This window comes from Heterocephalus glaber, unplaced genomic scaffold (assembly GCF_053883595.1).
Source record: "Heterocephalus glaber isolate CG9 unplaced genomic scaffold, H.glaber_assembly_v1.0 deba00000331, whole genome shotgun sequence".
NCBI lineage: Eukaryota > Metazoa > Chordata > Mammalia > Rodentia > Bathyergidae > Heterocephalus > Heterocephalus glaber.
In genome coordinates this window covers 61,097,649-61,112,535 of record NW_028258142.1, presented here as the reverse complement: position 1 = coordinate 61,112,535, position 14,887 = coordinate 61,097,649, and the positions used below count along the sequence as shown (strand labels likewise).

Sequence of the window (14,887 nt, the reverse complement as noted above, 5' to 3'; positions counted from 1 at the left end):
ATAAAGTTTAGCATTTAACCACTTTTGAGTACAGAATTTAGTGGTATTAAATGCAGTTATAATATTGTATAACCATTGCCACTATCTATTTCCAAAATATTTTGACTAACAGAAACAGAAATTCCTTACCTATTAAGGAGTCACTCCCCATTCCTTTGGCCTGCTGGCCCATGGAAGGTATTAATGCTTCCTGAAGTTTGTCCAGCTGTAGCATGTATGATTTCTTCACTCCTTGTCATGTCTGGGTAATATTCCATGCTGTTGCATCTTCGTGTGTCTGTTGGCCATCTGTATGTCTCTTTGGAGAAATGTCAATTCAAGTTCCTTGCCTAGTTTTTAATCAGGCTGTTGAATTGGGTGTTGTGTCTTTTTGTTGTTGGTGCTGTCGTTGTGTGAAATAGGGTCTTGTTCTGTAGTTCAGGATGGCCCTGAAGTCCTCCTGCTTCAGCCTACCAAATTGGGGTCACAGGTGTGCACCACCATGCCTAGCTTAGTTTGTGTTTTTGTGGTTGAAAGGGTTTTTTTGTTTTGCTTTTTTTTTTGTATAATCTGCATACATGATCCTTACCAAATTAAAAATTTGGAAATATTTTCTCCAACTCTATGAGTTGTCTTTACACTGTCTGGATAAGGTCTTTTGGGGTTGGTTTTTTTTTTTTTTTTTTGGTACTGGGGATCGAACTTGGGTCCTTGCGCTTGCGAGGCAGGTGGCGGAACCAGAGCTAAATCCTTGCCCTGGATAAGAGCTTTTTATTTATTTATTTATTTATTTATTCTTCAGTACCAGGGATCAAACTCAGGACCTTGTGCTTGTGAGGCAGGTATGGCGTCACTGAGCTACATCCCTGGCCCTGGATAAGGTCTTTTGATGTACAAAAGTTGTAGATTTTGAGTAAGTCCCATTTAGTTTTTCTTTTGTTGGCTGTGCTTTCTGTGTCAAATTTAAGAAAGTGGGCCAGGGATTTACCTCAGTGGGTCCGGCGCCTGCCTTCCAAGAGCAAGGTTCTGAGTTCGATCTCCAGTACAAAAAAAAAAATTAAGAAAGCATTGCTCAATCCAAGATCATAAAGATTTGACCCTAAATGCTCATTCAAGAATATTGTATTTGTAGCTCTTCAATTTAGGCTTTTGATCCATTTAGAGCTAAGTTTTGCGTATGATGCAAGGAAAAGACACAACTTCCTTGCTTCATGTGGCTCTCCAGTTGTCTCATGTTGAATAATTTCTTTATTAATGTTTTTTATCACATATACAAAGTACATTATTTTTTTTCGGTATTGGGAATCAAACTCAGAACCTTGTGCTTATGAGGCAGTCACGGTGGCACTGAGCTAAATCCCTGGCCCCTATTAATTTTTTTTTGGTTTTTTGGTTTTTTTGTGGGGTTTTTTGGTACCGGGGATCGAACTCGGGTCCTTGCGCTTGCGCAGCAGGCGGTGAAACCACTGAGCTAAATCCCTGCCCCCCCCATTAATGTCTTTTAATGTTTACTCAACCTTGTATCCTTGGGATAAACCCAATTTCATTATCCTGTATAATCCTCTTTATTATTAGATTTGATTGGCTAAAATTCGGGTAAGAATTTTTGTGTCTCTGCCCATGAAGGATATTGTCCTATAGGGTTTTTCCTTCCCCTCTCTCCCTCCCCCATTTATTTTTATTAGTGTTTGTGACACATAATAAATACATTCCTTGTGAAGAATTGGTCCACATGAGCCGGGTTTAGCTCAGTGGTTCCGCTGCGTCCCTCGAAAGTGCAAGGTCCGGAGTTCGATCCCCGGTACCAAAATAAAAGAAAGAAATGAGAAAAGACTGGGGGGCTGGGGATTTAGCTCAGTGGTCCTGCCGCCTGCCTCGAGAAAGGGCTGGGGATGCCCCTCAGTAGTGGCAGAGCACCCCTGGGTGGCGCCCCGTACTGAGAAAAAATAATCGTCTTGTGCTTGTAAGTGACACCAGTCACCCGGCCGACCTGAGGCAGGAGCAGGGGGCGCTGTCACCGCCGGGCGAGGAGAGAGAAGCGAACGCAGCCCGTCCGTGAGCCTCTGCCGCCCGAGCTCAGCGTCTCCTCCCTCGCACGCTCAGGCCATGCTGGTGGCTGGGGCTCACACGTGGGCCGGCCGCACCGCCTCCCCCCAGCACAGCACCCCCCGCCCCGAGGGCCTCTGACTCCAGGGACTGGAATGCGTGAATACTTGGGCCCGGTGACCCCGCCTGTCAGGTGAGCAGGATGCGCACAGGACATGTGAGAGTGGAGCCAGCGTCTCCCGCCAGCCCGGCCTAGGACCCAGGCGGCTGAAGCCTGCGGCAGCCAAGCACAGGTCAGCCTGGCCGACCTGGCGGCTCTGGGACCTCCTCACTCCTCACGGCTCCCTCGGAGAACCACAGAGCAAGCGCCACGCTTGACCTCTGCTTAGTGTCAAGTTGACACCGCCATTGTCCCAGCACTCGGGAGGCTGAGGCAGGAGGATCCCCGTGAGTTCCAGGGCAGCCTGGACTACACAGAGAGACCCTGTCTCATAAAACCAACCAAAGAAACAAAGACCCAGCAAACAGGTCCTCTCTGCGCACCCAAGCGTTCCAGGCAAGGCCTCCTGCGTTTCAAATTTCAAAGGCTGGAACTTGGCAAAACGGCTGCTGTGCTCACATTTCTCTCCCTGCTTTTTCCTCTTTCTCTTTCCCTCCCTCCCCTCTCTCCCCTTCCCTCTTCCCTCCCTTCCTCCCTCCCTCCTTCCCCCGGCCTTGCTGTCCTCCCTCCATATCTTTTGCTTTCTTCCTCCCTTCTTACCTATTTTTCAAGAAAACTGAGCTTGCAGAAAGAAAAGTGGCCCTCTGACCCGTGAGCTTCCGTCCAACCCTAGCAAGAGACTCCGAGGATTCCCGGGCCCTGTCAGTTGCCCTGGGGCTGGCACCAAGGGGCGACCTCAGGCTCCGTTTGGGGGCGCAGCGGCCCCTTCTGGGCCATGCTCTCCTTGAGGACGTTGTGTCCAGCTCCATGCAAGGCCTCCAGGCCGAAGCCATCACAGACGTGAGGTCCGCTCTCGCTGAAGGGAGAAAGGCTGCCTGCGAGCCTGAGGAAGCATCGGATGACAACTCTGCCCTTCATATTTCATAAATGCACTGCCAGAGGCCGAGGGTCTTTACACAGGAAACTGTTGTTTGCTTCCGCTTACTACAGAAGCAGTGCGAGCTCACCAGGCGCTCGTTTGCTTCTCTGTTCATTTATTTACTGCCCTGCTGGGGACTGAACACAGGGCTTTCACACTGACCTATCCCCCCAGCTTCCCACTTTTTCTGAGACAAGGTCTTGGAAGTTCCCCAGGCTAGGTGTGAATTCTCGATCCCCCTGCCTCAGCCTCCCAGATCCTGGGATGACTGGCGTGCACCTTGTTGCCGGGGCTGCACTATCCTGTGCCCCTAGAGTAAACCCAGCAGTTCTTGCTCTGGCACCGCCCCTTCCCGACCGGTCTTCGTGATCCAGGCAAGGAGTCCAGAGGCCCTGTTTCCCGAACCCCCGCAGCCCGAACAGAGCTCTGTGGGAAAGGTCTAAGGCTCGGCCGCCCCACAGCAACCTTGGGTCACTGAGCGGGAGCGGAAGGGGCCAGGTGCCTGACTTGGTCTCCAAACCCGGTAGGGGCTCAGCTCAGGCTTACGAGCTTGCCCACTGCGCACTATCCGGGTTCTGACCCAGCACTGAAAAAAAAAAGGAGAGGAAAGGGTTGTAAAGATGCTGAGTGTGCACTTAGCTTCTGTTCACTTTTTTGTTTTTTGAGACAGAATCTTAGTAAGTAGTCCAGGCTGGACTCCAACTCACAGCAATCCTCCTGCCTCAGCCTCCTGAGTGCTGAGGCTACAGGTGTGCGCCACCACGCCTAACCATCCACTTATCTTCTTTTCCTGCAGCCCTGTGAAGTGGGCAGCACAAGAACAGGCCTGTCAGTGCCCGAGGAGGGGGTGCTGGAGAATCCTCTGACCAGAACTGTCACCTGGCTTCACAGCGGGGACCAAGCAACCCAGAGGTGCTGGGGAGCAGCGACTGGTCTGGTGCTAGAAGGGACAGGGCCCAGGGGTCACACCGATTCCCCCAGTCTCTCTTCCCATGGCTTTCTGCTCCTTGGGTCAGAGACTGGCAGCTTTTTCAGAAGCCACAATTTCAGAAGCACATGAGGACCAAGCAGTGTCCAGCCTGGAAACTGGGCTCCCGGCCACTGATCGTCCTTTTTAAAATACAGCAGTGACTCCGCACTCCCCTGGTGTGTTCTATCAAAAATGTAAAACAATAATCACAACTTGATTACACCCTGCCCCAGAAGGGACCCACATGAAAGGCCTGACACAGTTTTGGGGGGAGCACAACTTTCTTTGAAAATGCTGGCAGAAGAAAGCACTTGCCTGGGACTTAATTGATAGACACTAGCAGCCTGGACGGGCTGCCCAAGTTCAAAGCACCGCGCTTAATCCCAAACCATTTCCATTGTCCTTTACTTTTATTTCTTTCTGGGTGACTACACTGCAGACTTCTATTAATCTACTGCCAAGTCATTTTTCTTAAGAAGGTGGATGAGTCAGGGGCTCCCTCACCGGGAGATGGTGCTGCTAGCAGCTCCGTGAAGAGGGACTGGAGCAGGAAGCAGCCCCTGGCTCGTTCCTGGCAGTGGGTGTGGTTGTGGCACTGGCAGGGCAGTGGGGCCTGGAACTCCGTCGACATGGAAACGGACGCCCCTGGCAGCACATTATCTTGGAGCGGGAAGCCGTATGTCTTCGTGGTTGGGATTGTGTGTTAGTGGAACAGCCACAGTGTCAGCTGCCACAAATCGAAGCGTCCAGCTCACACACACGCAGCTTGGGGATGACATTTCGCATGGAGTGGACGGGACGGTGGGAGGCAGCCAAAGTACCAAGGAGTGAGTGGGGCTGGCAGCAGCGTGAAGGAAAAGTGTTTTCCCTGCCATTGCTGATGCCAGAGCCCTGGAACGTGGCTTGCAGACTTATTTCCACATGATGTGATTTTTAAAGATTTCATGTTGGGACCATTAGAGCACTGAAGAACTTAACAGGAGGAACCAGACCTGATATTTTCCACAGATGCATTTTCTTAAAAACAGCCCAAGGTGAGACAGGCTGGCTCCAGCTGCTCTGTCTTCCTAAGACAGGTGGTCGCTTGTCCATCCTGACAACTGATGCTGGTCAATACTACAGCCGCTTTTTGGGGGGGAAAGAATGGACTGATTGATTTATTGGTGTTTTGAGACAGGGCCTCGCTACATAGTTCAGACTGGCCTTGAACTCGTGGTTTCCCTCCTTGCCTCAGCCTCTCAAGTGCTGGGATCACAGGCATGCGCCAACACGCCCAGCTCAAGAATGGATTCATTGAGATGACTGTACTCTCTCCTTTTTTGTGGCTCCCAATCTTTCTACACAACTTGCTTGTATTTTCCTCCCCCCACCTTTTTTTTTGGTACCAGGGACCAAACTCAGGACCTTGAGCTTGCGAGGCAGTTGTGACACCACTGAGTTAAATCCCCAGCCCGCTCCCCATTATTTTTGACAGACTAGACCAGTATGGTGAACCTTTCAGAGCTTTCAGTAGCACAAACAGTTTGCTGCGGCAGGTGGGCCACAGGTTCGCTACCACTGGACTAGACTATTCGTTTTTATTGGCTAGAGTAGAGCTGTCTGGGATACTTAAGAACAAGCACATAATCTGGTAGAGTTGAAGTTATGTGGACATCGTTTAGTGCGCTGTCCTTTGAGGCTGGCATTGTTGATTATGGAAGATTAATCAAAAACACACTGTGGCAGGCTGTCCTGGAATGGCACGATCATGTACCCCGCCTACCTACTGGGATGTCCACTGGCGAAACACGGGACAGACCCTGAGGAGGCTGTGGGGAAGCTGGAATCCTGGTGGCAGGAATGCCAAATGCTACAGCCACTGTGCAAAAAACCACGTTTGTGTCTTAGTCACTTTCCTCGCTGCTGGGGCCCAACACCCGAAACTTACAGGAGGTGAGGTTTACTTGGCTCACGGTTCAGTCCATACTCAGCAGGCTCCACGGCTGCAGCTGGGCCTGTAGAAGGAGAGCTGCTTGCGGCAAAGCAGAGGAAGGAAGGGAGGAGCTGCGGAGGGAAATAAACCCTCCAGGCCGTGCCCAATGACCGCCTCTCCCGGTCAGGCCCCGCCTCTTCCGGTCAGGCCCCGCCTCCTAGCAGTGGGTCAGCTATGAACCCCCCGATCAAGACGCCTTCCAAAAGCCCCACCTGTGAGTGTGTGAGGGTCTTGGGAGACATCCAGAGAGGAACCATAAAAGGGTGCTAATTCCTCAAAAAAGTGAGAAAGGACTGCCATCAGATCTCGTAATTCCACTGCTAGTCTATGCCCCAAAGAACTGGAGCAGGGGCTCAAGAAGAGAGAGGCACGCTCGTGTGCCCAGCACACTTCCCAGCAGGTCGCAGCGGGTCAGCAGGCGGACATGGAAAACGCGTGCTGTAGCACAGGGTGACTGCCCGCCCACCCGCCCTTCACGTACCCTCAGCGACGGACGCGAACACTGGCTCCAACGTGTACGGCCTTGAGGGACGGCAGACACTCCAGGAGTTCATTATACTAGGGACACAGAGTAGCACTCGACAGACAGGAAGCGGGATGGTGCCGGGGCGGGGTGGGGCGGGGCCGGGGCTCAGTGTTTCTGGGAACAGAGGTTCGGCTGGAGAACTAAAGAAAGTTCTGGAGGTGAACAGAGTGATGGTTGCACTGAGATGTAAACGCACTTAACCCCACTGAATGGTACACTTGAAAATGGCCAGCGTGGTAGACTGTATGTTATGTATATTTCATCACAATAAATATGCCAGGCAATGTGGCACACGCCTGTAACTCTAGCAGTCTGGGAGGCTGAGGCAGGAGGTTCTCCAATTTGAACCCAACCAGGGCAATTTAATGACTTAGCGAGACTTTGCCTAAAAATAAAAGCTCACAGTATAGTTTAGTGGGAAGGCCCTGGGTTCAACTCTCAGTAGTACAGTGAGGTAAAATAAAACACCAGGAAGTGACCTTAAAATAAACACAGAGAGGATAATGGACACACGACCTTGCGTCTTTGGTGGCCTAGTTGCTGCCCATTCCCGAGGCTAGGGAAGCCGCGTGTGCATGCGCTGTAAATGACGTCGGATCCACGCGGTCCCTGCCCCTGGCTGACAAAAGGAATCCATGGCTCCCTAGCCCTTTCCCACCGCCCCACCTCCCAACTGCACTCTTGGGGTGAGAAACTGAACCCCATGTGTAGCCTGTGAAGAGCCTGGATGGGCTCTGTTAACGCTTTGTCTTTTATCACTTGGGGAGAAGGGCCCTGTACCACGACTGTCCCCCTAGAGGCTTTGAACCAACGTCAGACAGGCCCGAGCGCCACCGAAGGCGCTCGTGTGAAGGGCGCCCAGCCTGCTGTCAGGAAGTCTTCGGGAGGAATTTCCCCAGGGAAGATGCAGGGTCCCGAGCACCTCGGCCAGGCTGGCTCTTTCCCCTCATTTCTAAGCCAGCCACACCGACAGACTCGGTGGAATTTGTGTCCTTCACCATCAGCACCCTGAATTTCAGGATGGCCAACATCAAGGGTCCCCGCCCCATACACAATGAGAAGATTACGTCACACAAGAAAAGTAGACCGTAGATTTGCTTCAAGAAATATCCCTGAGCTGCCGGGCGTGGTGGCGCACGCCTGTGATCTCAGCACTCGGGAGGCTGAGGCCGGAGGATCACTGTGAGTTCGAGGCCAGCCTGGGCTACACAGCGAGACCCTGTCCCAAAAAAACAAAATAAAAAAAACATTCCCAAACTAAATCTCCTTTCTCCATTCTCTCAAGCTTCCGCAGGTTCACTCGATCCAACAGCGTGACGACAGCCGTCCAGGCGGACCTGGACTTCCACGATAACCTGGAAAATTCCCTGGAATCCATAGAGGACAATTCGTGTCCCGGCCCGATGGCCAGGCAGTTCTCCCGGGACGCCAGCACCTCCACGGTCAGCATCCAAGGCTCGGGCAACCACTACCACGCCTGCGCGGCCGACGACGACTTCGACGTGGATTTTGACCCGTCGATTCTGCCGCCTCCGGATCCCTGGATCGACTCGATCACGGAGGACCCGCTGGAGGCCGTGCAGCGGTCCGTGTGCCATCGGGACGGCCACTGGTTCCTGAAGCTGCTGCAGGCGGAGCGCGACCGCATGGAGGGCTGGTGCCAGCAAATGGAGCGGGAGGAGCGCGAGAACAGCCTGCCCGAGGACAGTAAGTGCGCAAGCGCGTGCGACCCTGGGCGCCGGCGTGGCCCGGGATGGGCGGAGCCGGCCAGGAGCCCAGTGGCTTTTGCGCCCGGGCAGAGGTGACGCGTGTAGCTCAGACCTGTGGCTTCCTTTTCTCCCTCTGAGAAATGGCAAACTCAGCGTGGAATTCTGTCCATCACCCCCGGGGGGTCCCCAAGATGATCTTGAGATACTGCTGATTCTCAAAGCCTTCCAACTTCAGTAGTTTCTAGGTCCATAGGTACAGGAGCAGCGGGCATTTAGCATCTTCGGTTTTATAACTCCTTGACACACAACATTAAGACGAGGCTAGTGTGTAGATCAGCACAAACCTATGTTTACTGCATTTTTGAGCCTGCCTAGTGTGCGCTTTTAGGTTTTAAAGAAGGCAAAAAGTCAGCCACTACTATAATTAACACAAATAACTTGGAAGCCCAGCTACTTTGGGAGGCTGAGACAGGAGCATCACGTTTGAGGCCAGACTGGGCAACTTAAGTGAAACTCTGTCTCAAAATAAAAAAAATTTTTTTTTCGAACCAGGGATCAAACTTGGGACCTTTCACTTGCGAGGCAGGCAGCGGAACCACTGAGCTAAATCCCTGGCCCGCCTGCTTATTTTTTGTGAGGGAATCACTTTGAAGAGTGTTGTCATAATATAGTTTCAATTTTATTTATTATTTTTTGAGACAGGGTCTCACTGTGTAGTTCAAGCTGACCTCAAACTCAAAGCAGTTCTCCTGCCTCAGCCTCCTGAGTGCTGGGAACATAGATGTAAGCCCCTATGCCTGACTTAGTTTTTATTTTTGGTTTTCTTTGGGGTGGGCAGGTACTGGGGCTCAAACTCAGGACCTTGTGCTTGCCAAGCAGGTGTGGTGCCACTGAGCGACATTGCTGGTCCTTTGGTTTGCTTTCGTCTTAGGTTTTTGTTTTCTTGAGACAAATTCTTAGTCTGTAGTCCAAACTGGCCTTGGACTCACTATATCTATCGCCCAGGCAGCCCTTGAACTCGAGATCCTCCTGACTCAACCTCCTGAGTGTTGGTATGATGCATTTTTAAAAATTTCTTTTAAAAATAACCATTTAACTTTTTAATCACAAACATATAAAAATATGCATTAAAGTAGAGAGTTTAATATAATGAACTCTTCACATGCTCACCACTTTGTTCACCAACTGGCCGGTCTTTCTTTTTTGGTACTAGGAGTTGAATATAGAACCTTTGCACTGCTCTTTATTGACAGCTCGTACGTATATATGTATTCAGTTATTTGAGAAAGGGTCCCACTAAGCCTCGAAGTTGCCTAGGCTGGGCTTGGACTTGGAATCCTCCTGCCTCAGCCTCCTGGAGGACTGCGATTACAGACTTGTGTCACCATATCCAGCTCAGTCTTATTTTCTTCCATTTGCTTTGTTATTTTTCCCAGAGTACTTTAAAGGAGACACAAGGTATCACGTCACTTCACTCTACAGTTCCCACTTCCAAAGGACATTTATTAAACTTAGCCGCACTTAACATTCCTAATGAAAACAATCATAATTTCCTTTCTTTTTGGTGAGGACAGAGAACAAGATCTTGTTATGTTGCCAGGCTGGCCTTGACCTCCTGGGATCAAGTGATCTGGAGGGGATGGGCGGAGGGGACATGCAGGAGAGCTGCTGGTCCTCACACCATCCGGCAGCGGGCTGGGGACCCACAGGGGCCTCTCGGCTTCCCTCTCACAGCTCTGTGGCAGTGTCCTGTCCAGGGCTGCAGAACACGCCGACCTGTGGGCCGCTGCCTGTCACTGCACTGCACCCTCCCCGCACCTCTGGTTGCCGGCCCAGAGCTGCGGATGCCTTGGTGTGACCAGTTCCTGATGGAACCTTCTCTCTCTCTGTCTCTTTTTGTTTTTTGGGTACTGGGGATCAAACTGAGGACCTTGTGCGGTGGTGCCACTGAGCTAAACCCCTGGCCCTTTTCTCTCTCTCAATCAGCGCGGTGGTGAGGGAAGAGGCCAGGCCTGTTTAGTAGGCAGAGCCAGGTCCCAAGCCGCTGGGTTTTGTTTGTTTGTTTCTCATCTGTACACATCAGGAAAAACTTGCCTTCTGACTAAGTCAGGCAGTTACAGCTGTCTCTGAGCAAATGCGGATACATTCTTTACTTCCTACCCGAGGAGGCTCCTCTTCCTTCTGTGCCTTTGTATGGAATTATTATTATTATTATTGTTGTTTTGGGGGGTGTTGAGACAAGGTCTCACTATGTAGGTCAGGCTGGCCTTGAACTCGAAGCAATCCTCCTGCCTCAGCCTCCCAAGTGCTGGGATTAAGGCATGCTCCACCATGCCCAGCTGTAATAAATTTTCATTGTTCTTCTTGAAGAAAAAAAAGTGGCTTCTTAATAAACTCCTCCCGGGAGATCTTGTCTTCATAATCTCCACAAAAAGATATATGTAGGATAGAGAGAAACATTCTAATCATACTCACTTAATTTATTTTGTAGGGTATCAGAATTATCCCTCTCTTTAAATATTTGAAAATGTCTCATGAGTATACTTAATATTCCCCACTGTACACTAAAAGTAGTAGTTGAGCTGCTAGGCACAGTGATGCACACCTGTAACACCAGCACTCTGGGAGGCTGAGGCAGGAGGATTGTAAGTTCGAGCCCAGCCTGGGCAATGTAACAACTTAGTGAGACCCTGTCTCAAAATAAAGAATAAGAAGGGCTGGGGATGGAGCTCAGTGCACAGGCCCTGGGTTCAGTCCGCCCTACCACACACACACAAAAAGATATCTTACGAAATATCTTTCTGAATTCAAAATACAGTATGTCCACAGCCAAAAAATAGTTTAGTGGAGGAACCCATTTGCTCATGGCAGCTTGAAGTAGGTACGGCCCTTGGGTGTGAAGAAGTTGTAATCATCTTTATGAGATCCTTGAGGAAGAGAAAATCCTCCTCATTTTAGAATCATTGCTCGGTTCCCCATCACCGTGTTGCCGCCTTCAGGGAAAGGGCCGGCCAGGGGCTGGAACCCTTCCCCAGGGGCTGGAACGCGCTAAGCACACTGCCAGAGCCGACCCATGAACTCTCCCCTTCCCTGATAAAAGCAGAGCAGAACAAAACCTCTCGTTGTCTGCATCCTTCACCACCCGCCCCCCACCAAGCTGATAGCGGGGTTTGGCTGACACCCCAGTAATGCAGGTCTGTGGCCAGCCGGGCTTGCTCACCACAGCTGCTGACAGATGCGCCCAGGCCAGCCCTGCCCATAAAGTGACACCGGCTCTTCCCAGACAATGGTGCCCTTGTGTGGAACAGCTGTCCGGAGGTGGCCGTGCCACGGGACAGCGCCGTGTATGCTGCAGAGACGCGACTGGTGTTATCTCCCCACCGAGGGAAGCAGACAGATGGGACCAAGCTTCCCACTGGAAGCCGCTGTGTGCTTCGGGACAGGGCTCAGGTTTCAGCAGCCCAGGAGGAAGCGTCGCCTGACGGCCCTTCTGCTGCTTCTCTGCCTCCTGAACAGTCACAGCTTATACAAGGGGTGGTCAAACACAGCGGGGAAGGCTTAGAGGTTTAAAAATTTATTACAGGAAGTGACACATTGCCATGCAGTCCCCTCAGCGCCCTCCCTCTGGCTTTGTGCACGCACATCCCATCGTCCGGGCCACTTTCTGAAGCTGCTCTGGAGCCCTCTTTCCTGAGCCTCTTTACCAAGTGTGATAAAAAATACGGCAAATGGTGCTTCCAAGCCCCACCCTGCGGAAAGGCAGGGCCCTAAAAACACGACAGTGCGTCCTCGTCCACCTTATCCTCTGGACCTGGCGCCCTGGGATTTCTGGCTCTTCCTCCGGACCCCCAAAAGGGAAACGTTTTGAATCAAGCCAGGACAGCCCAACTACAAACCCTCACGACAGAGGGCTCCAGAGCCGCCGCAGAAAGTGCCAGAGAGGTCGGAATGAGTGCGTTCAAAGCAAGGGGGAGGATGTGGGGTGGCTCATAGGCCAAGCTGTCTTTCCCTGTAATGCGTTTTTTGATAAAGTAAGTTTTTTTATAAAGTAAGATTTATTTTAGCTTAGTTTATTAACTAAGCTGACTCTTTTTAGTCAGACATTTTAAGGCCAGGCATTGAGCTCAGTGGTTCCGCCGCCTGCCCCCCCAAGCTCAAGGATCCAAGTTTGATCCCCGGTACCAAAAAGAAAAAGCCATACATTTTTAAAAATTTGAAGACACACAGTATTTTTCACATGGAATTTGCTGGCTTCCTCTGCAACAAGCTGAGGGCCCGGAACGGGAGTGGGAGGCGCGTGGTCCCACTGTTCCTGGCCAGGCTGCACGCATGGTGGTGAAGCTCGGCCTTAGAGCCTAGGAGGTCAGGGACTGGCCTGGTTCCAGCTCTGGCTGTGCGAGCTGCACCTCATCTCCAGGAGGCCGTCAGCAGGCGCATCTGCCCAGGGCCAGGGTCTTGGGCCACAAAGCAAGCAGCGCCGTCACCAGGCCTTGCTGAGCAGGGAGCCCGACCACTGCGACTGAGCTGCTTTCGGTTTTATTCTCATCTTGCTTTGCAAGTGACGACCCCTCCCCACCCCCACCCTGCTCGCGCACACTCACACGCACGCGGGCGCGCACACACACACGCTACCTGCTCTCTGCTTTGAGTCTTGGCCAGCCAGAAATTAGTGACCACAGGGGAAGTGGCAGCCACCGAAAGGAAGTGTGTGTGCTGTGCCCGGGGATGACTTCCGAGTCTGCACCAAGCGCTGGGCGCTGCAGGCCGAGGGCCCGAGAACCCCTTCCCGCTCAGCCTGGGGCGGAGTGGGGCAGGAAGGGGGGGGGGGCTGGACAGCCAGCCGTGCTCCCCAGTGGGGCATCTGTGACCCCGGAACTGCAGAGCGGCGCTGACTCGCAGAGCAAGACCTCAGATTATTTTCGCCAGCAAGACCTATTTCTGTGGAGTGCAACCACCGTGGACTCCAACGCAGTGTACGGTTCTTTTATTTTATAGGGCAGAGGCGGATGCGTAGATACAGAAGAAAAACAACTTCAAGTCAATTTCTCTACCACGCACTCACAATCACAATTGTAACACAGACGTGTCCTGCAAAGGGGTGGGGCTTTCTCCTGCCAGCCAGCAAGGAGGCAACTCATGCCACGGTGCATACCAGCAGGCGTCCTCCAATTCAGCTCTCTCTGGACAGCAGTTCTCTGCCCGGACGTAGCATGCAGTCCTTCAGGTCAAAGTTCGGTTTCAAAGCCTGCACACATACACTCTGAAGATGCCAATCGCAAGCCCTGGGCCATTTCACCTGTGCCTCTGAAAACCAGCTGTAAATCGGGACTCCCACACCCCAGCAGGTTCTGCTGATGCCCCCGTGAGACCTGCAGCAGGGAGGTCACCAGCCCATGACAAAGGACGCTGGGAAGGAAGAACAGAGAGAAACACGCAGGGCAAGATACGGGGCACAGTGTGGAGCCTCATGTCCTCTCTGGCGACTGCTCCCTGAGCATCTCCCCGGGATAGCTCTCCGGAAGCCCTCAGACCTGGCCCTGGGTTTCCGTGGAGGCGTCATGCAGAGGTGCGGGCCCAGCTTGGACTCTGTGTGGACCTGTGAGACCCTCACAGTCGTGACCAGTGGATCGGCTGCTGGAAGCCCAGCAAGGCCTGTCCCCCCAGCTCCAACCCGCTCCGTCCTTGACTGTGTGCCACACCTCCCAAAATGGGGGTCCCACCAGCCACTGTCACAGGAGGCAGGTCCCACAACTTCGTCATGGCCAAGCCAAGGTGGAAGAGGGTCAGAGCTCCTGGAAGCTGCCTTGGGGAAGACCAGTTAGGGTTCATGACCTTCCTAGGGGAGGGAATGAGGAGCCAGGAATGGCAGGCAAACTCGGAATGTGTGTTACAGGGTCACAGAGATACAGAGTGATTCCATTTCAATCCACTGTGAAAAGCTCAACTGGTCTCTATTTCGGTACCTAGACAATATGTAGGCTGCTGTTACATGGCTGATGGAAGCTGAGAAATATGGACCCAGCACATAAGCAGCTTTTATAAGTGAGACTGCTGGCGAGGTCTGGATTCAAAACATAAGATGAAATCAGTGGAGTTTTGTTTTTTTTAAACTTGTTCTTTTTTAAAATTATCAATTTATAACTTTATTATCATTCACTAAACACACATATATAGAAATTAAAATTATTCAAAGAAAAACAATGCAAGGGAAAAAAACTATAATAATATTCAAATATAATAGAACTCAACCAAAGCAAAACTGAAAAGTACTTAAACATTTTTCCATATAATTTTAAAAAAACATCTCAAGCATTAACAAGACATCAGAGGATGTGATTTGTTTTAGAAAGATTTTCAAAACTAATACTGAACAAATAACGTTCTGGAGAAAAAATTCTAATTAACTAGTAGACTCCACATGGGCCAAATTGTTTTTAATTTAAATTTCAATACAGTCATGTGACACGTGATGGAAATATAATCTGAGAAATATCTTATTAGGCAATTTCATCCGTGTGTATTGCCAAGTACCACACAGAGTGCCAGTTTCTAAGTGCAAATTGAGAAGGTACACGTCAATCATCTGTGATGGCTCCTGGATATTAT

General features: G+C 51.3%; 1 protein-coding gene across 24 annotated transcripts in view; it reads left to right on the top strand.

The window, feature by feature from the left end:
• Dlgap1 (DLG associated protein 1) overlaps positions 1-14,887 on the top strand; it is a 779,881-nt gene that overhangs the window by 745,027 nt on the left and 19,967 nt on the right. For all 24 annotated transcript variants that reach the window (XM_004853200.3, XM_087194445.1, XM_004853199.3 and 21 more), the window contains one exon: positions 7,858-8,279. In XM_004853200.3, the coding sequence (XP_004853257.1) occupies positions 7,858-8,279 (422 nt within the window). The remainder of the gene's footprint in view (positions 1-7,857; positions 8,280-14,887) is intronic.